The sequence below is a fragment of the Adiantum capillus-veneris genome, chromosome 9 (genome assembly GCF_014529385.1).
Source record: "Adiantum capillus-veneris isolate H3 chromosome 9, ASM1452938v2, whole genome shotgun sequence".
In the NCBI taxonomy this organism is placed as follows: Eukaryota; Viridiplantae; Streptophyta; class Polypodiopsida; order Polypodiales; family Pteridaceae; genus Adiantum; species Adiantum capillus-veneris.
The window spans coordinates 35,176,943-35,199,783 of record NC_140939.1 but is presented as its reverse complement, the minus strand read 5'-3'; the positions used below and the strand labels follow the sequence as shown (position 1 = coordinate 35,199,783).

Sequence of the window (22,841 nt, the reverse complement as noted above, 5' to 3'; positions counted from 1 at the left end):
AAACAAATTATGATGAAGTGGAACAACTTAGGTCTAAAAAGAGAGAGACACTTGTCATTGCTTAGTCATGGAGGTGCGTATAGCGGGGGGGAGAGGGGGGGAGACCACATTCGGCCAAGCATCATGCTTTCATCTAGAGAGATGTCTCCACTTCATATCCACTAAAAATAGGCCACAGCTTTGTGGTCCTAGCCCTATCTATTGTTGGCAATGTGTTTCACTTGCCATGGTCCCACTTAAAAATGACCAAGTTTTTCATATCAATGCCTACTCAACCCGATTACAATAACCATTGGTAAAGGCTTTGACAAAGATTACATGCAAAATGGCCATGAAGTCAGTGTTGCACCTCTCTTCCAGTGTCTGGGAAAAAATGTGTCTCAGCTTAATATTGTGGCGTTTTCAAAGATGGGTAATTCTGAATGAGAATCATGTGTCGATGGCTGCATGTGATTATCCAATCATCTATGTGCTTTGGCCTCAAATCCAAGTGTCTATATATTGTGTCAAAGCATATATAACTAGAAGTACCCATGTGAGTCCTAATCATTACTTAACAATCATCATAATTTGATTCTTTTCTAATGAGTTTTCTTAGGCATACATTTCCAAATGGTTGTGATGGCATCTAAATAATCCCATCTAAATAGTATTTTTAAACAAATTTTGGAAGCATTATTGAGAGCTTCCATAAACAAATTTTGCACGCATCTTGGCACCAACCCTTGCCTCATCAAGACACGTGGACGATGTTCGTGCTGGCCCAGTTTAGCAATAAATTCCACGTAGAAGATAAAGAAGAAGACAATGTCTTCATTGTTCTCCTTCATGGCTTCAAGGGCCGCAAGGACGGCTACTTCTAAACGCAGCGGTCTTGCCTATGTCTCTCTCTGCAACTTGCACCTGAAAGCTTTGGTACCTTCGTAACTTTCTGTTGAGCAAGACATTCTCAGTAATATAAGCTCTTGTTGAGAACCTCACATAACATGCAGGGCTAAAGAAGAATGTTAACGTTTGTCGAGAGTCTAGTGGTTGAAGGAGAACGAGGAGTAGGACACTGCCCCTTCACCCCTCGATGAACTCGGTATTGGCTCGGCAAAAGGCTTTCTCTGTCATAATAATCAATATCTAATTCTCCTAAATGATTTTCTCATATTAAACTGATCATTTAATGTGGGGAAGTGCCAAGGGAGAAAAAGCTAGAATATTGGTTAAGTTAGCAGACCGGCCACAGTAGGGATCCAAAGGAGGGAAAATAGGGATCCAAAGGGGGGGGCCATCTGCAAAAGAGCCATGTGAAACAATGGGCTAAAAAGACCCTAAGGTTCAGCCCATTAAGACTTCCAAAATGCTAAGGTTCCAAAATTCAAAGGTTGTGTCCAAAGGTCAACCTTAGGGAAAATTGGATGCTTAATGTGTGCCCCAAAAAGTCTTTTACATCCCTACATGGGAGGGGGCGAGCCCCAAAGCTAGGGGATGAGAGAGAAAGCCACACACACCACACACACAGGCTCCCTTTACACAAAGGGAATGAGGGACACATGTCAGCTCCCTAGGCCAGATGCCCACAAGGTGTGCCCAATTCCTATTGGAAGACCCTTGAAGTGGACCAATGAGAATTAGGCTAGAGTAAATCTAGTTTAGTTAATTTAAAAACATTTAATAAAAGAAACCAATAAGAATTAAGTGTCCTAGAAGACTATTGGGCAGTCTCCCAAGAGGTCCAATGAGCATTCAGGAGCCCCATGGCTTGCCTAATCCTATTGGCCAGGAGGCAAAGGGGTCCAATGAGAGTTTAGTTTAATTATTTAATTATCTAAAGCTCTCACAAAAGGGGAAAGGGGGACACATGTCAGAAGGCTATCACTTATGCTGCTTAATCCCTATTGGCTTGACCTGGGGAGGTCCAATGAGGCAAAAGCCAGCCTAACTTAGCAGCTAGGGCTCGCCCAAGAGAGAGGGGGGCTGATTTTTGCTTGGCATTGACACACACACTCTCACACTTGACCATGTGTGAAGGGGAAAATACTCTATCTCCTCCCAAGCTTTAATGGAGAGCTCATCACCTACTCCAAGCTTGTGAGATAGAAGCCTACATCAACACTCTCTTGGCATGTGGATGCAAATCCAACCAAGAGCCAAGCTTCAATGCATGCTCATCTTCTCTACCAAGCTAATTACTAAGCTAAGCTATGCTAATATGAGTGATTATGTGAGGAGATGTACTTCTTTCTCGTAAGATACTTTTTTTCTCTCAATCTACTCTCATACCCTGCTAGCTCTCACCATCTTCGAAGGTGTGTGAGGTCTTGGGTCTGAGAACGGGGATAATTCAAGTTGTGTTTGATTAAGTGTTTTGCTTGGTGTATGAAGCTTCCATCTTCATTGCACTAGCTAGTCTTGAAGGAACACAAAGAATTGTATTGTACAATGTCTCTCTTGATGGGAGAAACCATAATACAAAGCCTTTTGGAGGGGGGACCGGCTCCATGCAAATCCGGTCCTCAACTGTTGTCAATAGCTTAATTGCTCTCTCTTTTGAAAGTATTGTCGATGCTATCTAACTAGGTGTTATGCTTTTTGTTGCTCTCTCCACCCAAGCACTCTTGTAATTCTCATTAGGAATCTATTCTAATGAAATGCCCACTATGTTCATGCTAATTTCCGCTACAAATAAGATTTTAGGCCATTAAATGTTACATTGGTATCAAAGCTCAAGGTTTCTCTTTTCTTGCTCAAGAAGGGAGGTCCTCAAGCTAGCTACAAATGGTTGGTATTATTAATTGCCTGTGAGTAAGTAGAATAGGGATTTTTCAGCCTTTCAGTGCGCCTGCCTTTGTGCAGTTAACGGGGCATCACCGTCGACAGCTATGGTCTTAATAGTGGAGTCCTACGGGGCTTGCCTACGGCTTAACCACTATTGAGCTATTAGAAGCTTGACAGGAGCCGGTGCTGTTTTGGTGTCGAAAGACCCTCTCTTCTATTCCTTGCAATTAATGGTATTCGAGCCGCGGGTACAGTAGCTTGAGTGCTTTTTCTAAAGGGGTAAAGAGGAGTAGCAACTAGGGCTTGAAGTGCCAAAGTACACCTAAAAAGTTTACACCTAAAAGTTGTTAGAATGGCTGACAATATTAAAGAGAGTGAAATTAATGTTGATAACTTTGATTTTGCTCATGAGCAAGCTACTAATGATGCTTCAATGCTTGTTAATTATCTTGTTTCTAGGCTTCAACAAGCCATGGGCAATCCATCTCTCCAAAGTGAAGTGCAACGGCAGCTCCGTGCTCACGGGATTCTCCAAGCTCATCACCATGACGAGAGAACACCTAGGAAGCCTCCTTGTGAGACTACCAAAAGAGGTCTCTCTCCGATTCGGGAAGAAGAAGAGAATCCATATGAAGGGCTCAAGAACTTACTTCTTGATGATGCATCTCCTTCCCAAAGGAGAACTCAAGAGCCTCCACCGAAGGAACGAGAAAGAAGCGAGTCTCCGCCACCTCGGCGGAGATGGCTCCACGAAGACGGCGGGCTAAACGCTCTCCATCACCACCAAAGCGGAGAAGACCATCACACTCTTCTCCACGCCATAATTCAAAGAGGGATGATAAAAAGCAAGAGAAGAAAAAGGCGAGAAAGAGGACACCCTCTTCTCCATCTTCTTCATCCTCTTCCTCTTATGAAAGCTATGGTGAAGACGACAAAGATCAAGACAAGAAAAAGGCGAGAAAGAGGTCACCCTCTTCTCCACCTTCTTCAAATTCTTCATCTTTTGAAGAAAGTGATGGTGTGCAACTTTTGAACCATCAAAAAGAAGAGGCCATAGGAAATCCTATGCCGCATGGAAGAGGTCGTCCAAGCTGAAGAAATTCAAAGAGGGAGGGAAGAAGAGCATCTCTTTCCTTACCTATGATGGCACCTTCGGTGCTACACGACAAAGTTTTGGCCTTTATCCAGCAATTCGATGCGGCGTTTGGAGATGAGGGCTTCACGGAGTCCTCTAAGCTACGCCATGTAGCTATGCACTTTCAAAAGTCTGCCAGACAATGGTGGTCTAGCCTACGAAAGAGGCCATAGGAAATCCTATGCCGCATGGGAAGAGGTCGTCCAAGCTGAAGAAATTCAAGAGGGAGGAAGAGCATCTCTTTCCTTACCTATGATGGCACCTTCGGTGCTACCGACAAAGTTTTGGCCTTTATCCAGCAATTCGATGCGGCGTTGGGAGATGAGGGCTTCACGGAGGTCCTCTAAGCTACGCCATGTAGCTATGCACTTTCAAAAGTCTGCCAGACAATGGTGGTCTAGCCTACGAGCCAACGGTGAAGCTCCACGAACATGGAAGGCTTTAAGAGCTTCCATTATGAAGCAGTTTTTGGCCACCGATGCCAAAGACAAAGTACTCACCGAATGGCGAAGCTTAAAGCTCTCTCCCAATGAATCCATCCACAAATATGTAGACAAGTTTTGGGACCTACAACTCAAAGCCACTGTCTTCAAAAAGTTGGATTTTGGAGAGCAAAAGCAACAATTTTGTGCGGGCTTAACCGAAGAAATGGCGGAGTATGTCAACTCCCAAAGGCCACGTACCATATCGGCGGTAATACACCATACTATGGTGGCCTCGCGAATCAATTTCCAAACGGGGGGTAAAAGAAATAATAAGCCCCGGAAAACAAAGGTTCCAATGAGCCTAGGGGGATGGACAATGTCAAAAGTTCCTAAGGGCAATTCCAACAAAGCTAAAGAGAAGGGAGTTTACAAAGGAAAGAATAAACTCTCTCCTGAAGAGCTTGAGCGTTATCGTAAAGATAACCGGTGTTTCAAGTGCGGCGAACAAGGGCATGCGTACCGCGCTTGTCCCAAAAGAACAACCGCCAAGATCCTCCTAGAGCTTCTTTGGTTGAAATCCAAGAGGAGGAGATTCACCAAACTCTCCACAAAGGATCTCTCTATGCCATGCTTGGGGAAAGGTAAGAGAAATGATGCTTTTATTCTCTTTGACCCTGGTTCTACTCACAATTTCATATCTATGGAGTTAGCCACCAAGCTAGGCATACAATCCTACGAGATGGGAGATATCCTACCCGCAGACAGTGCTTCAAGGGGCAAGAAGCTTCAGTCACTCCCTTAATCGGGAAATTGAGGCTTCATGTCCAAGGCTATGTGGACAAAGAGGATTTCTTTATCTCTACTCTCAAGCATGGGATGTCATCTAGGGGCACCATGGTTTGACCGTCTGGCTGCCCATGTTAAATTTCCTGAAAGGAGAATCTCCTTTAAGTTCAGGGAAAAGGACATGTATATAGATGTAGGAGATGGGTAACACCATCCCCATTGTACATACACCAGCTTTCAACAAGTCAATAAAAGAGCTCTATTTCCGTGTACATGATTTTTGTTAAAGATTTTCAAAATGAACCTAATGCTTTAGCAAAAGAAAATAAAAGCAACCAAAAGGAATTAGAGTTATCCAATTTTCTCAAGGGGTTTCAAGATGTCTTTATTGACGACATCCCTTCTGAGCTACCTCCTAAACGAGGTAATGACGACCATGCAATTGAACTTCTTCCAGGAAGTTCACCGCCTAACAAACCTCCTTATAGAGTTTCTCAAGCTCAACAAGAGGAGATTATGCGCAAGTGCATGAGTTAATTGAGAAGGGGCATGGTTAGGCTAGCTCATCTCCATTTTGCTCACTGTGCTATTAGTGCAAAGAAAGACGGTACATATCGTATGTGTGTCGACTATAGAGCACTAAATAGGATCACTATCAAGAATAGGTTTCCCGTTCCACGGGGGTAGAAGACTATTATAAGCTACAAGGGATCGACCTACTTCAGTAGGATTGACCTAAAAAGTGGCTATCATCAAATAAGGATAGTTGATCAAGACATTGTAAAGACCGCATTTCGTACTACATTTGGTCTTTACGAATACATTGTCATGCTTTTGGCTTGACTAATGCACCAGCCACATTTAACCGCTTGATGGAGAAGCTGTTCAGACCTCATCGAACCTTCACTGGAGTGTTCTTGATGATATTATCATCTACTCTAATTCATTAGAGGAACACAAGCAACACCTCCAGGTAATATTTCAGTTTTAAGAGAGAATAAACTTTATGTTAATCGAAAGAAAAGTGAATTTTTCTTGCAAGAGATTCAATATTTAGGTCACATTATCTCTCAAGATGGAATCCAAATGGATCCATCCAAGTTAGAGGTAATAAAAGGATGGCTAAACCAAGGAATCTTCATGAACTAAGAAGCTTTATAGGTATGTGTGCATACTATAGACGCTTCATAGAAAAGTTCTCACAAATTGCGGGACCATTACATGACCTAACAAAGAAAAAATGTTAGGTATACGTGGTCTGCTAAGGAGAACAATGCTTTCGAAAAGCTTAAAGATAAGCTTATCTCTCAACCTGTGCTTACACTACCGGATCTCTCAAAACCATTTGAGGTCCAATGTGATGCTTGTGGTGATTGCCTTGGGCTGTTTTGCTCCAAGAAGGGCACGCCATAGGCTATGAGAGTCGAAGGCTCGACCTGTTGAGCAAGCTCTAGGCATATACGAAAAAGAACTCTTGCAGTTTCTACATGCCTTAGACTCATGGAAGCACTTTTTATGGGGATCCTTTCATTCTGCGAACGGATCACCAAAGTCTTAAGTACTTCATGACGCAGACCAAGCTCTCCGACAAACAATGAGGTGGGCAAATTTCCTTTCGCATTTCATTTTCATATTGCTCACATTGCTGGCAAGCATAATCAAGTAGCCGATGCACTCTCAAGACGACCGAGAGTGAATGCGGTTTCCATAGCAACTCACAATGATCTATCTTCAATGATAGATGAGTATGCTATTGATCCCGATTTTAGAGATGTGATTTTCAGCCCTTGCATTAGGGAAGAAAGAAGAACATTTACTTTACAAGATGGTTATCTTCTCTATGGCAATAGGACTATGCGTTACTAACTCACTACGTGAGAAAGTAATGTATGAATCTCATGCTCCCCATATGCGCCTAATTCACCATGGAGAGCATAACCATGGATTTTATCTTTGGATTGCCTAAGTCTATCATGGGAATACGGGAATATGGACGATAGTAGACAGGTTCAGTAAACAAGCTCATTTTATACCTGTCAAAAAGACTATCAAAGCCCATCAAATGGCAACCCTCTTCATTTCACAAATTTTCAAGTACCATGGCTTGCCAATGTCCATAGTGTCGGATAGAGATCCTAGAATGACCAGTAATTTCTGGAAGGGTCTCTTTGAGAATTTAGAACAAGGCTAAACTTCTCTTCGGCCTATCATCCACAAACTGATGGCCCAAGTGAAATAGCTAACCTAACTATTCTCGATTACTAAAAGCCTATGTAACGGAAGTAGATCAAAGATCCCAATGGGAGAAGTACTTACCCTTAGTAGAGTATGCTACAATAACACTGTACATACTTCTACAGGAAAAGCACCTTTCGAGGTAATTGAGGAAGATCAAAAAAGTCCCTTGCTACTTAAGGTACATGGGAAGATCTTCGCTGCAGATGAGTATAGCCGAGACCTACAACAATCTTTCCAAAAGATTAAGGATGCTATCTCTATCTCACAGCAAAGGCAAAAGGCTGCTGCGCTACAAGCACAGAAGAGCCCAAGCCTTTAAAGAAAACGATTGGGTCTTGTTAAAGTTTCCCAAGGCTCGATTAAGGCACACGACGGGCAAGAATCCTACGGGCCACCAAAAGTACTATGCTAAACTAGCAAAAAGGTACTATGGTCCCTTCCAGATTCTTAGGCCAATCAATGAGATGGCCTATCAACTTAAGTTTCCCAATCATTGGCTCATACACAATGCTTTTCATGTGAGGCCTCTTAAAGCCTTACAAAGGAGAGCCACCTCAAGAACCAACTATTGAAGACCCACCGGAGATCGAGGACCACGAGGAGGTGCTGCAGCCCGAGTCCATTCTCCGACATGAAGACAAGGTATTAAGAAGGCGGTAAGACTATCCGACGATATCTTATTAAGTTTAAGAATTATCCTTTTGAAGATGCTAGATGGATGCAAGGCATACAATTAATAGGATAACCTAAACCTTGTCAATGCTTACAATGCTTCCCAAGAGTAAGCAAATGTACAAAATGTTAAAATGAACAAAAATTTTTGTCTTATAAGACTCTCTTTTTCTTTATTTGTGCACAAAAATGAAGTAGTATGCATGCTTAGATCAAGTTTGCGGAGACGACGTCTCCTGAACACCAAGTAGAGCTTGTCACTCTACTATGGAAGACTGATAGAACTAATGTGCAGACATGCTTGCGGTAGCCTCAGGCTCTCAAGCGCCAAATGGACTAGTCATCCATTATGGAATGATGTCGTAGGGTAACATAGGGATCCTCTACCCGCTAAGAAAGGACTCATGCATATGCTTTATCTTCTCTACACCATAGTCGAGGACGACTATGATTTCAAGAGAGAGGTAATGTCATAATAATCAATATCTAATTCTCCTAAATGATTTTCTCATATTAAACTGATCATTTAATGTGGGGAAGTGCCAAGGGAGAAAAAGCTAGAATATTGGTTAAGTTAGCAGACCGGCCACAGTAGGGATCCAAAGGAGGGAAAATAGGGATCCAAAGGGGGGGGCCATCTGCAAAAGAGCCATGTGAAACAATGGGCTAAAAAGACCCTAAGGTTCAGTCCATTAAGACTTCCAAAATGCTAAGGTTCCAAAATTCAAAGGTTGTGTCCAAAGGTCAACCTTAGGGAAAATTGGATGCTTAATGTGTGCCCCAAAAAGTCTTTCTACATCCTACATGGGAGGGGGCGGCCCCAAAGCTAGGGGATGAGAGAGAAGCCACACACACACACACAGGCTCCTTTACACAAAGGGAATGAGGGACACATGTCAGCTCCCTAGGCCAGATGCCCACAAGGTGTGCCAATTCCTATTGGAAGACCCTTGAAGTGGACCAATGAGAATTAGGCTAGAGTAAATCTAGTTTAATTAATTTAAAAACATTTAATAAAAGAAAACCAATAAGAATTAAGTGTCCTAGAAGACTATTGGGCAGTCTCCCAAGGGGTCCAATGAGCATTCAGGAGCCCCATGGCTTGCCTGATTCTATTGGCCCAGGAGGCAAAGGGGTCCAATGAGAGTTTAGTTTAATTATTTAATTATCTAAAGCTCTCACAAAAGGGAAAGGGGGACACATGTCAGAAGGCTATCACTTATGCTGCTTAATCCCTATTGGCTTGACCTGGGGAGGTCCAATGAGGCAAAAGCCAGCCTAACTTAGCAGCTAGGGCTCGCCCAAGAGAGAGAGGGGGCTGATTTTTGCTTGGCATTGACACACACACTCTCACACTTGACCATGTGTGAAGAAGGAAAATACTCTATCTCCTCCCAAGCTTTAATGGAGAGCTCATCACCTACTCCAAGCTTGTGAGATAGAAGCCTACATCAACACTCTCTTGGCATGTGGATGCAAATCCAACCAAGAGCCAAGCTTCAATGCATGCTCATCTTCTCTACCAAGCTAATTACTAAGCTAAGCTATGCTAATATGAGTGATTATGTGAGGAGATGTACTTCTTTCTCGTAAGATACTTCTTTTTCCTCTCAATCTACTCTCATACCCTGCTAGCTCTCACCATCTTCGAAGGTGTGTGAGGTCTTGGGTCTGAGAACGGGGATAATTCAAGTTGTGTTTGATTAAGTGTTTTGCTTGGTGTATGAAGCTTCCATCTTCATTGCACTAGCTAGTCTTGAAGGAACACAAAGAATTGTATTGTACAATGTCTCTCTTGATGGGAGAAACCATAATACAAAGCCTTTTGGAGGGGGGACCGGCTCCATGCAAATCCGGTCCTCAACTGTTGTCAATAGCTTAATTGCTCTCTCTTTTGAAAGTATTGTCGATGCTATCTAACTAGGTGTTATGCTTTTTGTTGCTCTCTCCACCCAAGCACTCTTGTAATTCTCATTAGGAATCTATTCTAATGAAATGCCCACTATGTTCATGCTAATTTCCGCTACAAATAAGATTTTAGGCCATTAAATGTTACATTGGTATCAGAGCTCAAGGTTTCTCTTTTCTTGCTCAAGAAGGGAGGTCCTCAAGCTAGCTACAAATGGTTGGTATTATTAATTGCCTGTGAGTAAGTAGAATAGGGATTTTTCAGCCTTGCAGTGCGCCTGCCTTTGTGCAGTTAACGGGGCATCACCGTCGAGAGCTATGGTCTTAATAGTGGAGTCCTACGGGGCTTGCCTACGGCTTAACCACTATTGAGCTATTAGAAGCTTGACAGGAGCCGGTGCTGTTTTGGTGTCGAAAGACCCTCTCTTCTATTCCTTGCAATTAATGGTATTCGAGCCGCGGGTACAGTAGCTTGAGTGCTTTTTCTAAAGGGGTAAAGAGGAGTAGCAACTAGGGCTTGAAGTGCCAAAGTACACCTAAAAAGTTTACACCTAAAAGTTGTTAGAATGGCTGACAATATTAAAGAGAGTGAAATTAATGTTGATAACTTTGATTTTGCTCATGAGCAAGCTACTAATGATGCTTCAATGCTTGTTAATTATCTTGTTTCTAGGCTTCAACAAGCCATGGGCAATCCATCTCTCCAAAGTGAAGTGCAACGGCAGCTCCGTGCTCACGGGATTCTCCAAGCTCATCACCATGACGAGAGAACACCTAGGAAGCCTCCTTGTGAGACTACCAAAAGAGGTCTCTCTCCGATTCGGGAAGAAGAAGAGAATCCATATGAAGGGCTCAAGAACTTACTTCTTGATGATGCATCTCCTTCCCAAAGGAGAACTCAAGAGCCTCCACCGAAGGAACGAGAAAGAAGCGAGTCTCCCGCCACCTCGGCGGAGATGGCTCCACGAAGACGGCGGGCTAAACGCTCTCCATCACCACCAAAGCGGAGAAGACCATCACACTCTTCTCCACGCCATAATTCAAAGAGGGATGATAAAAAGCAAGAGAAGAAAAAGGCGAGAAAGAGGACACCCTCTTCTCCATCTTCTTCATCCTCTTCCTCTTATGAAAGCTATGGTGAAGACGACAAAGATCAAGACAAGAAAAAGGCGAGAAAGAGGTCACCCTCTTCTCCACCTTCTTCAAATTCTTCATCTTCTGAAGAAAGTGATGGTGCAACTTTTGAACCATCAAAAAGAAGAGGCCATAGGAAATCCTATGCCGCATGGAAGAGGTCGTCCAAGCTGAAGAAATTCAAAGAGGGAGGGAAGAGCATCTCTTTCCTTACCTATGATGGCACCTTCGGTGCTACAGACAAAGTTTTGGCCTTTATCCAGCAATTCGATGCGGCGTTTGGAGATGAGGGCTTCACGGAGTCCTCTAAGCTACGCCATGTAGCTATGCACTTTCAAAAGTCCGCCAGACAATGGTGGTCTAGCCTACGAGCCAACGGTGAAGCTCCACGAACATGGAAGGCTTTAAGAGCTTCCATTATGAAGCAGTTTTTGGCCACCGATGCCAAAGACAAAGTACTCACCGAATGGCGAAGCTTAAAGCTCTCTCCCAATGAATCCATCCACAAATATGTAGACAAGTTTTGGGACCTACAACTCAAAGCCACTGTCTTCAAAAAGTTGGATTTTGGAGAGCAAAAGCAACAATTTTGTGCGGGCTTAACCGAAGAAATGGCGGAGTATGTCAACTCCCAAAGGCCACGTACCATATCGGCGGTAATACACCATACTATGGTGGCCTCGCGAATCAATTTCCAAACGGGGGGTAAAAGAAATAATAAGCCCCCGGAAAACAAAGGTTCCAATGAGCCTAAGGGGAAGGACAATGTCCAAAAGTCTCCTAAGGGCAATTCCAACAAAGCTAAAGAGAAGGGAGTTTACAAAGGAAAGAATAAACTCTCTCCTGAAGAGCTTGAGCGTTATCGTAAAGATAACCGGTGTTTCAAGTGCGGCGAACAAGGGCATGCGTACCGCGCTTGTCCCCAAAAGAACAACCGCCAAGATCCTCCTAGAGCTTCTTTGGTTGAAATCCAAGAGGAGGAGATTCACCAAACTCACCACAAAGGATCTCCTCTATGCCATGCTTGGGGAAAGGTAAGAGAACATGATGCTTTTATTCTCTTTGACCCTGGTTCTACTCACAATTTCATATCTATGGAGTTAGCCACCAAGCTAGGCATACAATCCTACGAGATGGGAGATATCCTACCCGCAGACAGTGCCTTCAAGGGGCAAGAAGCTTCAGTCACTCCCTTAATCGGGAAATTGAGGCTTCATGTCCAAGGCTATGTGGACAAAGAGGATTTCTTTATCTCTCCTCTCAAGCATGAGGATGTAATCCTAGGGGCACCATGGTTTGACCGTCTGGCTGCCCATGTTAAATTTCCTGAAAGGAGAATCTCCTTTAAGTTCAGGGAAAAGGACATGTATATAGATGCTAGGGAGATGGGTAACACCATCCCCATTGTACATACACCAGCTTTCAACAAGTCAATAAAGAGCTCTATTTCCGTGTACATGATTTTTGTTAAAGATTCTCAAAATGAACCTAATGCTTTAGCAAAAGAAAATAAAAGCAACCAAAAGGAATTAGAGTTATCCAATTTTCTCAAGGGGTTTCAAGATGTCTTTATTGACGACATCCCTTGTGAGCTACCTCCTAAACGAGGTAATGACGACCATGCAATTGAACTTCTTCCAGGAAGTTCACCGCCTAACAAACCTCCTTATAGAGTTTCTCAAGCTCAACAAGAGGAGATTATGCGGCAAGTGCATGAGTTAATTGAGAAGGGCATGGTTAGGCCTAGCTCATCTCCATTTTGCTCACCTGTGCTATTAGTGCAAAAGAAAGACGGCACATATCGTATGTGTGTCGACTATAGAGCACTAAATAGGATCACTATCAAGAATAGGTTTCCCGTTCCACGGGTAGAAGACCTATTTGATAAGCTACAAGGATCGACCTACTTCAGTAGGATTGACCTAAAAAGTGGCTATCATCAAATAAGGATAGTTGATCAAGACATTGTAAAGACCGCATTTCGTACTACATTTGGTCTTTACGAATACATTGTCATGCCTTTTGGCTTGACTAATGCACCAGCCACATTTAACCGCTTGATGGAGAAGCTGTTCAGACCTCATCGAACCTTCACTGGAGTGTTCTTTGATGATATTATCATCTACTCTAATTCATTAGAGGAACACAAGCAACACCTCCAGGTAATATTTCAAGTTTTAAGAGAGAATAAACTTTATGTTAATCGAAAGAAAAGTGAATTTTTCTTGCAAGAGATTCAATATTTAGGTCACATTATCTCTCAAGATGGAATCCAAATGGATCCATCCAAGTTAGAGGTAATAAAAGGATGGCCTAAACCAAGGAATCTTCATGAACTAAGAAGCTTTATAGGTATGTGTGCATACTATAGACGCTTCATAGAAAAGTTCTCACAAATTGCGGGACCATTACATGACCTAACAAAGAAAAATGTTAGGTATACGTGGTCTGCTAAGGAGAACAATGCTTTCGAAAAGCTTAAAGAAAAGCTTATCTCTCAACCTGTGCTTACACTACCGGATCTCTCAAAACCATTTGAGGTCCAATGTGATGCTTGTGGTGATTGCCTTGGGGCTGTTTTGCTCCAAGAAGGGCACGCCATAGGCTATGAGAGTCGAAGGCTCGACCCTGTTGAGCAAGCTCTAGGCATATACGAAAAAGAACTCCTTGCAGTTCTACATGCCTTAGACTCATGGAAGCACTATTTATTGGGGACTCCTTTCATTCTGCGAACGGATCACCAAAGTCTTAAGTACTTCATGACGCAGACCAAGCTCTCCGACAAACAAATGAGGTGGGCAAATTTCCTTTCGCAATTTCATTTTCATATTGCTCACATTGCTGGCAAGCATAATCAAGTAGCCGATGCACTCTCAAGACGACCGAGAGTGAATGCGGTTTCCATAGCAACTCACAATGATCTATCTTCAATGATAGATGAGTATGCTATTGATCCCGATTTTAGAGATGTGATTTCAGCCCTTGCATTAGGGAAGAAAGAAGAACCATTTACTTTACAAGATGGTTATCTTCTCTATGGCAATAGACTATGCGTTACTAACTCACTACGTGAGAAAGTAATGTATGAATCTCATGCTCCCCCATATGCGGGGCATAGAGGGATTCAGTCTACCCTAAAGGGAATTGAAACATATTTCTATTGGCCTACCATGAAAGTGAACATACATGAGTATGTTTCCAAATGTGTGGTATGTCAAAAGACAAAATTTGATAGAGGGAAGCAACTTGGATTGCTTCAACCCTTGCCAATCCCTAATTCACCATGGGAGAGCATATCCATGGATTTTATCTTTGGATTGCCTAAGTCTATCCATGGGAATACGGGAATATGGACGATAGTAGACAGGTTCAGTAAACAAGCTCATTTTATACCTGTCAAAAAGACTATCAAAGCCCATCAAATGGCAACCCTCTTCATTTCACAAATTTTCAAGTACCATGGCTTGCCAATGTCCATAGTGTCGGATAGAGATCCTAGAATGACCAGTAATTTCTGGAAGGGTCTCTTTGAGAATTTAGGAACAAGGCTAAACTTCTCTTCGGCCTATCATCCACAAACTGATGGCCAAAGTGAAATAGCTAACCTAACTATTCTCGATCTACTAAAAGCCTATGTAACGGAAGTAGATCAAAGATCCCAATGGGAGAAGTACTTACCCTTAGTAGAGTATGCTTACAATAACACTGTACATACTTCTACAGGAAAAGCACCTTTCGAGGTAATTGAGGGAAGATCAAAAAGTCCCTTGCTACTTAAGGTACATGGGAAGATCTTCGCTGCAGATGAGTATAGCCGAGACCTACAAGAATCTTTCCAAAAGATTAAGGATGCTATCTCTATCTCACAGCAAAGGCAAAAGGCTGCTGCTGACAAGCACAGAAGAGCCCAAGCCTTTAAAGAAAACGATTGGGTCTTGTTAAAGTTTCCCAAGGCTCGATTAAGGCACACGACGGGCAAGAATCCTACGGGCCACCAAAAGTACTATGCTAAACTAGCAAAAAGGTACTATGGTCCCTTCCAGATTCTTAGGCCAATCAATGAGATGGCCTATCAACTTAAGTTGCCCAATCATTGGCTCATACACAATGCTTTTCATGTGAGCCTCTTAAAGCCTTACAAAGGAGAGCCACCTCAAGAACCAACTATTGAAGACCCACCGGAGATCGAGGACCACGAGGAGGTGCTGCAGCCCGAGTCCATTCTCCGACATGAAGACAAGGTATTAAGAGGCGGTAAGACTATCCGACGATATCTTATTAAGTTTAAGAATTATCCTTTTGAAGATGCTAGATGGATGCAAGGCATACAATTAAAGGATAACCTAAACCTTGTCAATGCTTACAATGCTTCCCAAGAGTAAGCAAATGTACAAAATGTTAAAAATGAACAAAAATTTTTGTCTTATAAGACTCTCTTTTTCTTTATTTGTGCACAAAAATGAAGTAGTATGCATGCTTAGATCAAGTTTGCGGAGACGACGTCTCCTGAACACCAAGTAGAGCTTGTCACTCTACTATGGAAGACTGATAGAACTAATGTGCAGACATGCTTGCGGTAGCCTCAGGCTCTCAAGCGCCAAATGGACTAGTCATCCATTATGGAATGATGTCGTAGGGTAACATAGGGATCCTCTACCCACTAAGAAAAGGACTCATGCATATGCTTTATCTTCTCTACACCATAGTCGAGGACGACTATGATTTCAAGAGAGAGGTAATGTCATAATAATCAATATCTAATTCTCCTAAATGATTTTCTCATATTAAACTGATCATTTAATGTGGGGAAGTGCCAAGGGAGAAAAAGCTAGAATATTGGTTAAGTTAGCAGACCGGCCACAGTAGGGATCCAAAGGAGGGAAAATAGGGATCCAAAGGGGGGGGCCATCTGCAAAAGAGCCATGTGAAACAATGGGCTAAAAAGACCCTAAGGTTCAGTCCATTAAGACTTCCAAAATGCTAAGGTTCCAAAATTCAAAGGTTGTGTCCAAAGGTCAACCTTAGGGAAAATTGGATGCTTAATGTGTGCCCCAAAAAGTCTTTCTACATCCCTACATGGGAGGGGGCGAGCCCCAAAGCTAGGGGATGAGAGAGAAAGCCACACACACACACACAGGCTCCCTTTACACAAAGGGAATGAGGGACACATGTCAGCTCCCTAGGCCAGATGCCCACAAGGTGTGCCCAATTCCTATTGGAAGACCCTTGAAGTGGACCAATGAGAATTAGGCTAGAGTAAATCTAGTTTAATTAATTTAAAAACATTTAATAAAAGAAACCAATAAGAATTAAGTGTCCTAGAAGACTATTGGGCAGTCTCCCAAGGGGTCCAATGAGCATTCAGGAGCCCCATGGCTTGCCTGATTCCTATTGGCCAGGAGGCAAAGGGGTCCAATGAGAGTTTAGTTTAATTATTTAATTATCTAAAGCTCTCACAAAAGGGGAAAGGGGGACACATGTCAGAAGGCTATCACTTATGCTGCTTAATCCCTATTGGCTTGACCTGGGGAGGTCCAATGAGGCAAAAGCCAGCCTAACTTAGCAGCTAGGGCTCGCCCAAGAGAGAGAGGGGGCTGATTTTTGCTTGGCATTGACACACACACTCTCACACTTGACCATGTGTGAAGGGGAAAATACTCTATCTCCTCCCAAGCTTTAATGGAGAGCTCATCACCTACTCCAAGCTTGTGAGATAGAAGCCTACATCAACACTCTCTTGGCATGTGGATGCAAATCCAACCAAGAGCCAAGCTTCAATGCATGCTCATCTTCTCTACCAAGCTAATTACTAAGCTAAGCTATGCTAATATGAGTGATTATGTGAGGAGATGTACTTCTTTCTCGTAAGATACTTCTTTTTTCTCTCAATCTACTCTCATACCCTGCTAGCTCTCACCATCTTCGAAGGTGTGTGAGGTCTTGGGTCTGAGAACGGGGATAATTCAAGTTGTGTTTGATTAAGTGTTTTGCTTGGTGTATGAAGCTTCCATCTTCATTGCACTAGCTAGTCTTGAAGGAACACAAAGAATTGTATTGTACAATGTCTCTCTTGATGGGAGAAACCATAATACAAAGCCTTTTGGAGGGGGGACCGGCTCCATGCAAATCCGGTCCTCAACTGTTGTCAATAGCTTAGTTGCTCTCTCTTTTGAAAGTATTGTCGATGCTATCTAACTAGGTGTTATGCTTTTTGTTGCTCTCTCCACCCAAGCACTCTTGTAATTCTCATTAGGAATCTATTCTAATGAAATGCCCACTATGTTCATGCTAATTTCCGCTACAAATAAGATTTTAGGCCATTAAATGTTACAACTTCGGACAGTTCGGATACTATCCATCGACACCCGCGACTGCTCACAGCCCGACAAATGTACAACAACCTCTCTTCTCTCCCTTGCTTGGCCCTGGTAGCCTAGAGCGTGCAGGCACACTCTCACTCGCTCTCTGTGTGGCTGCAAGCTTTCCTCCCCCGCCATGCTTTCCTCCCGTGCATGCACACCAAGCTCACAAAGCGGGTAGAGGTAGCGCAATTGCAGAGACAATTATCCTGTGTGTGTGTGTGTGTGTGTGTGTGTGTGTGTGTGTGAGAGAGAGAGAGAGAGAGAGAGAGAGAGAGAGAGAGAGAGAGAGAGAGAGATCATAGCTAAAGTGCAGAGGCAGCTTTGTTGGTAGCGAAGCCGACAACATAAGCAGTGGCAAGCGACAGCTTCCCACGTCCACGAAGTGAAACGCTTGTAAGGGCCTGCCTTTTTTCTTTCCCCTGCTGGCCGAAGGGAGAACCGAGAGAGAGAAAGGTTGAGAAAGGCTTATAAGCCTCCTGCTGCCCTCCCGACACAGTATCTGAGAGAGAGAGAGAGAGAGAGAGAGAGAGAGAGAGAGAGAGAGAGAGAGAGAGAGAGAGAGAGAGAGAGAGAGAGAGAACCTGGGCGGTTGGTCGTTGTCAGTCAGGTGGCTGCGCCAATGGAGAGAAGCGAACCACCTACAGCCAATGGAGAGAACCGCCTAGCATAGCAACAGAAAGAGCATTAGTTGGCTATTGCATACTATGGCGGGAGAGAGCCAAATCTATCTATACTCTATAATCTAGCTCACCTTGCACAATGTCGTAGGTTAGCAGCAGCGAAACTTTTCACTCAGCGATGCTTTTATAGCACGACGGCCAGGTGAATTGAAGGGTCTCTCTCTTCTTGTTTTCTTGCAAGGTTGGGTGAAGTGCTCGCCTAACGTTTTCTTGCAATTGAACTCCTCAGATTGCCCTGCCTGTATTTGAGCCGGAATGTGCTTTTGAAGACACGTAGCAGCCGGAATATTAGTCTCATTCATATGGAGTATAGATAGATGGAGATTTTTAGATTCTTTTTGCTATTGACGAAAGCTTGACAGGCACACCAATGGCATTGCCCACGATCCATACTTTTGTCGACTTTTAAGTTCCCAATCACTCCCGCCTTCACTTTTCAAGAAGCGAGCTTCCGCACATGCACGCACCCGTCTCTCTCTCTCTCTCTCTCTCTCTCACACACACACACACACACACACACACACACACACACTCACCCTGCGAGGATTCAGCCAAGCTTTGGCTGCCTTCTTCTGCTACTACGGTCAGCTTTTGCTCCCCCAACCTTTTTCTGCAGAAAACCCTAATGATCGCTAGCCTTCAGCTTTCTTGCCTTGAGCTCCCAGCCGTGAATCGTTACCTACCTTGCTTCCATTCTTGCTGTTATTAGCTGCCCGCAAGGCTGGGCCACTCGCCTGGGTCTTTTCCCGTGGCGTTCCTGTCCGCAATCATTGCTAGCCCTAACTAGCTAGCCACCTCCCTTCGAAGGGGATCGTTGTTAGCACAGTTTCGCAGCCAAGGAACTGTAGACCCGTAAAGATTGTTGAGGTTGTCAGCTTCGTCGATCAAGAAACCCATGTCTTGGCCATGCTCATCCTCCCACCTCTCATTTTGATTCAGCCGTCTCAATTTTCTCTTTGCTGAGCAAGAATTCCTTTAGTGATGCCACATTGCGATTGTCAGGTTCGTATCGCAGAGCAAGATAGCTTTCGGTAGCTGTAATGCTGCACGCGGAAGTTGAGTGTGCATTTTTTAAAAGCTTGTAATCTGTCAAATCGCAGTAGAGGATCATGGGAGGGTGCTCCAGCAAGCCCAAGACTGCAGAGTTTGAAGGGGCTATGGAGATGCTAGAAGAGAAGGCTCAAGATGAAGCTGCTAGCAAGAACATAGAAGCGAAGAGAATCGATGTGGATGCTGGATTGAATACCGTTATCAAACAGCAGGAGACTTCAGAGTGCGGCATTCAAAATGCCATTGTCAAGGTTCAATTCTATTTTTTGCATGCTTTGTAGGGCTCTTGATGATATATTTCTTGGCTGAAAACACGATCAGGTCTCACCGCTCATCATGGGTTTGTTTGTTTTTGAGACAGAAAGAGCGCGAATTCGACATCCTTGCAGAGGCAGAGAAGAATATTTGTGCAAATTTTGATGCTGAAGGAGAGTCCAAAGTTGAAGGAAAGGTTCTTGAAGACAACTACATGAATACGAAGCAGATCATTGACAGAGAAATTAATGGTAACCTTTCTTTTGACAGACAGACTTCTGGGAAAGAGAGAGTAGAGAAAGGTCCAAAGATTTTGGGACCAACTGGCTTTGAACTTAATGAAGATCCAGTTCTTATCGAGGTTGATGCACTTGAGCTCACGAGAACACCTGTGATATCCACCATGAAAGCTGGTACTATGAATTCAGTGGAGGAACCATTTGCTTCCTCAAAGGCTAGTTTTGCAACACAAGTACGACCAGTCATGCTGGTATATGAGACCTCAGCTACACAGGGAGACATTTCCCATGACAAAGGGGCTTCCTATCTTCGACAGGATGAATCCAAGACATCAGGAATAGATTCATGCATTGAAGCAGAAAAGGCCATGGCACTAAGGGAGTCTGTCACTCCAGAATATGTACCTTTAGGGCTGCAACCGTATCCTTTTGAGGAAGTAAGGAAGAGGGTAGTGACTTTGGAGTCTCAGGAAGCAAGTGATGAGAATGAGGGGCAGACGATTGATCATAGTCCAAGGCAGAAGAAACAAGTTGGGACAGAAGAAGTGGAGCCCCAAGAAAAATACAAAAGTGCAGGGAAGGGGGTGGTGGAATTAGAGTCTCAAAACTGCGTCCATGAAATCGAGGGTGAGATACTAGTCAATAATCCCAAACAGAAGAATGAACTTGAAGAAAGTAAGGGTGGTGACATAACTGCGAATGGAGCTTGTATGCAGTGCTCTCATTCTGAACAGAGAATGGAAGAGATTTTGCGATTCAAAAGCTTGCTCCTGGGGAAGGACCAGAGTGCCAAGACCGAGGCAATTGGCGTTGCAAATTCTGATGCGTACAGAGTTAAGCACAACTGCTTTGTTGATGGAGGTGTACATGAAGGGCAGATGCCGGAAGAACTCTTGCCTGTAAATAATGATTTGCAAAAGGATTCAACAGGGGAAACGGTCTCTGACGACGGCTGGTATATTCTAGAAAAAGTCGAGGTCCAGAGCAATGACCCATCGACAGCGGTTCATGAAGAAAAGGATCACAAGGATTTGCCAGAAAATGGTGATCATGCTCCAACAGATCCACCGAGAAATGATGTTCTATGTGATGTCAAGGTCCTGTCAAGTTTGAAGGTAACAACAGTTCGAGTTCTCTTGTTAATTTTGCTCTTCTGAAAGCTAGCAGGTGCTACATTGTTTTGCTGTGAAGGGAAGCTGCAAAATTGTTGAGCATTTGCCTATGATGGCTCAAGTCTGTTGTGTCAAGTACGGCAGTCCCATGGAGTCATAAACATAGGCTCTTTGTATGTCACTGCAAAAAATAATATTGAGGCAGTGACAGCTTGTTATTTGTGGTGCTAGCTAGTTTGAATCAATCAGGATGGGTGCATATCTTAGCCACTATAGACACCTGTGCCGTAGAACCTCAAGCCCAAATCTGCGACAAAGATGGCTATAATGTAATCCCCATAAATATGGTGCCATTTATTGAGGACCCCGCAAAAATAGAAATGGAAGAGCACCTATGACAGCGAGCGAGGATACCAAAACCAGACGAGAGGGAAGTGTCTTGATAGTGGATTGGTGGGGAAGGATTTTGTTATAACTGGCCTTTACTGCTGAGAGGTGGTTTGTTAGGTTTGAAAGGGCTAATTTTGGTCTGTCTGCAGGTTATAGTGGAATCAAAAGAAATGCCAGGGGCTCAACCTGTCCATGCTTTGGATACTGTAGGGGTTGCCTTCCAGAAGACAGTAGCCCAAGAAATGTCTGCTCCTGATATTGATGATGTTTTGGAGAAACTGGCATCAGAATTTGAGAGGCAGGAAAGTTTGGCCCGCTCCAATTCATAGCCAATCCATGACCTTCACTTGACTAGCATCCATTTGAATGTTATCATGGCTATAGTGTATGGTCACTTGCAAAAGAAGTTTTAACCAGATTATGCTGCAACCAGCTTCAGTTCAATTGTTTCAGCAAAATTGTTTGGGACACGTCGGGGATCGCAAGGGTTGTTTCTGGGACTCATTGAAAGTGTTGACATGGTGTGGGAGTCATTGATGTCTGAAGAGTTGACATTTTTTGCATTTGGAGACAACCCACATGCGTTATCAGTATGGATATCAACGTCTGATACTTTTTCTTGAACCTTTTCACTGTGAAGCCTTTCTTTGCTTGAAGTTGAAGAGGGACCCAACATTGAGTTTGATTGCCATTTTCCCTCTTTATACAGTATAGGTGAAAGTGAATAGCCTGCTGAGATACAAAGTGTTGAGTATTGGCAAAGTTGTAGATAACATGTGAATGCTTATTATCTGTTGTGGCACCATCCATTTGAGATTAAATTGTAGATAACATATTTCCTATGGACACATGGAAGGTTTCTATGTTTTGAGTTGCCATGGCAAATCGAAGTTGGGTCTTCTGTTCCAACATAAACAACGTTTGGGTAGTTTATCAATTTTTGAATGCTAGGATTTTTGGCATTGTAAAACATGCTTTAGAGAAGAAGAGAGCTTGCAAAGCTCTATAGTCAATGGGCCTTATGAGTTTTTCTTGCTGTAGAATGTCCTTGTGATTCTTAACCTTGTTTTGGGTAGGGTGCAGGGGAGAGGGCATGTGGGTGTGTTCTTTAAGACATAAAAGGGCTTTCCTAGGGCCCTCCAATGGTATTTAGAAGGTCCATCAAAATGGATGGGGTGCATACTGGTAAATGTGCCATAATTGGAAGTGTACCCAAACGACCATGTGGGACGGTCTACCTTCCAGGTTTTACCTCCTTGTACGCCTTCAAAAGAAAAAAAGGGTGACCTATGGATAAGAGGTTGTTTGGTGCCCACAAGATTGCACTGTAAACTTTCTAGAAGACAAACTCTGATCTTATAGTGAGACCACCTTAATTAATTATGCAAATAATCACAAAATTTGGTTTACAGTGAGACCACCTTAATTAATTAAGCAAATAACCACAAAAGTTGTTATATCTCAATTCCTTACATTATGATGTATGTTGAAAGTATCAAGAGAGGGAACTAGTGCTCAGTAAAGTTCTTTACATTGAATCAAGATTAGGAAGTCCCATTTGCTTTTTGCAGTTTTAAACTTGTTAAGAAACATGATGAGACAATGGCTACACATTTCAAAAGAATCAAGGAACTTTAATAAAACACCTGTTAAATGTAAAGAAAGAAATTCTAGAGGAGGAAGACATTG

At 43.2% G+C, this 22,841-nt stretch overlaps 1 protein-coding gene across 1 annotated transcript; it reads left to right on the top strand.

Moving 5' to 3' along the window:
* The first annotated feature begins 18,565 nt into the window (after window positions 1-18,565).
* On the top strand, window positions 18,566-22,015 carry LOC147450328 (uncharacterized). Its single transcript, XM_086519586.1, has 4 exons — window positions 18,566-19,108; window positions 19,207-19,407; window positions 19,518-20,765; window positions 21,302-22,015. The coding sequence occupies exons 2-4, from the start codon at window positions 19,216-19,218 to the stop codon at window positions 21,479-21,481; spliced, it is 1,620 nt and encodes a 539-aa protein (XP_086375712.1). The 5' UTR covers window positions 18,566-19,108; window positions 19,207-19,215; the 3' UTR covers window positions 21,482-22,015.
* Window positions 22,016-22,841: the final 826 nt, after the last annotated feature.

Bases quoted from the DNA above. Each gene is read 5' to 3' on its own strand.
- LOC147450328 (XM_086519586.1), top strand. From the start codon at position 19,216: ATGGGAGGGTGCTCCAGCAAGCCCAAGACTGCAGAGTTTGAAGGGGCT. The intron at 19,408-19,517 runs GTTCAATTCTAT...TTTTTGAGACAG, and splicing joins TTCAAAATGCCATTGTCAAG to AAAGAGCGCGAATTCGACAT. The intron at 20,766-21,301 runs GTAACAACAGTT...GTCTGTCTGCAG, and splicing joins AGGTCCTGTCAAGTTTGAAG to GTTATAGTGGAATCAAAAGA.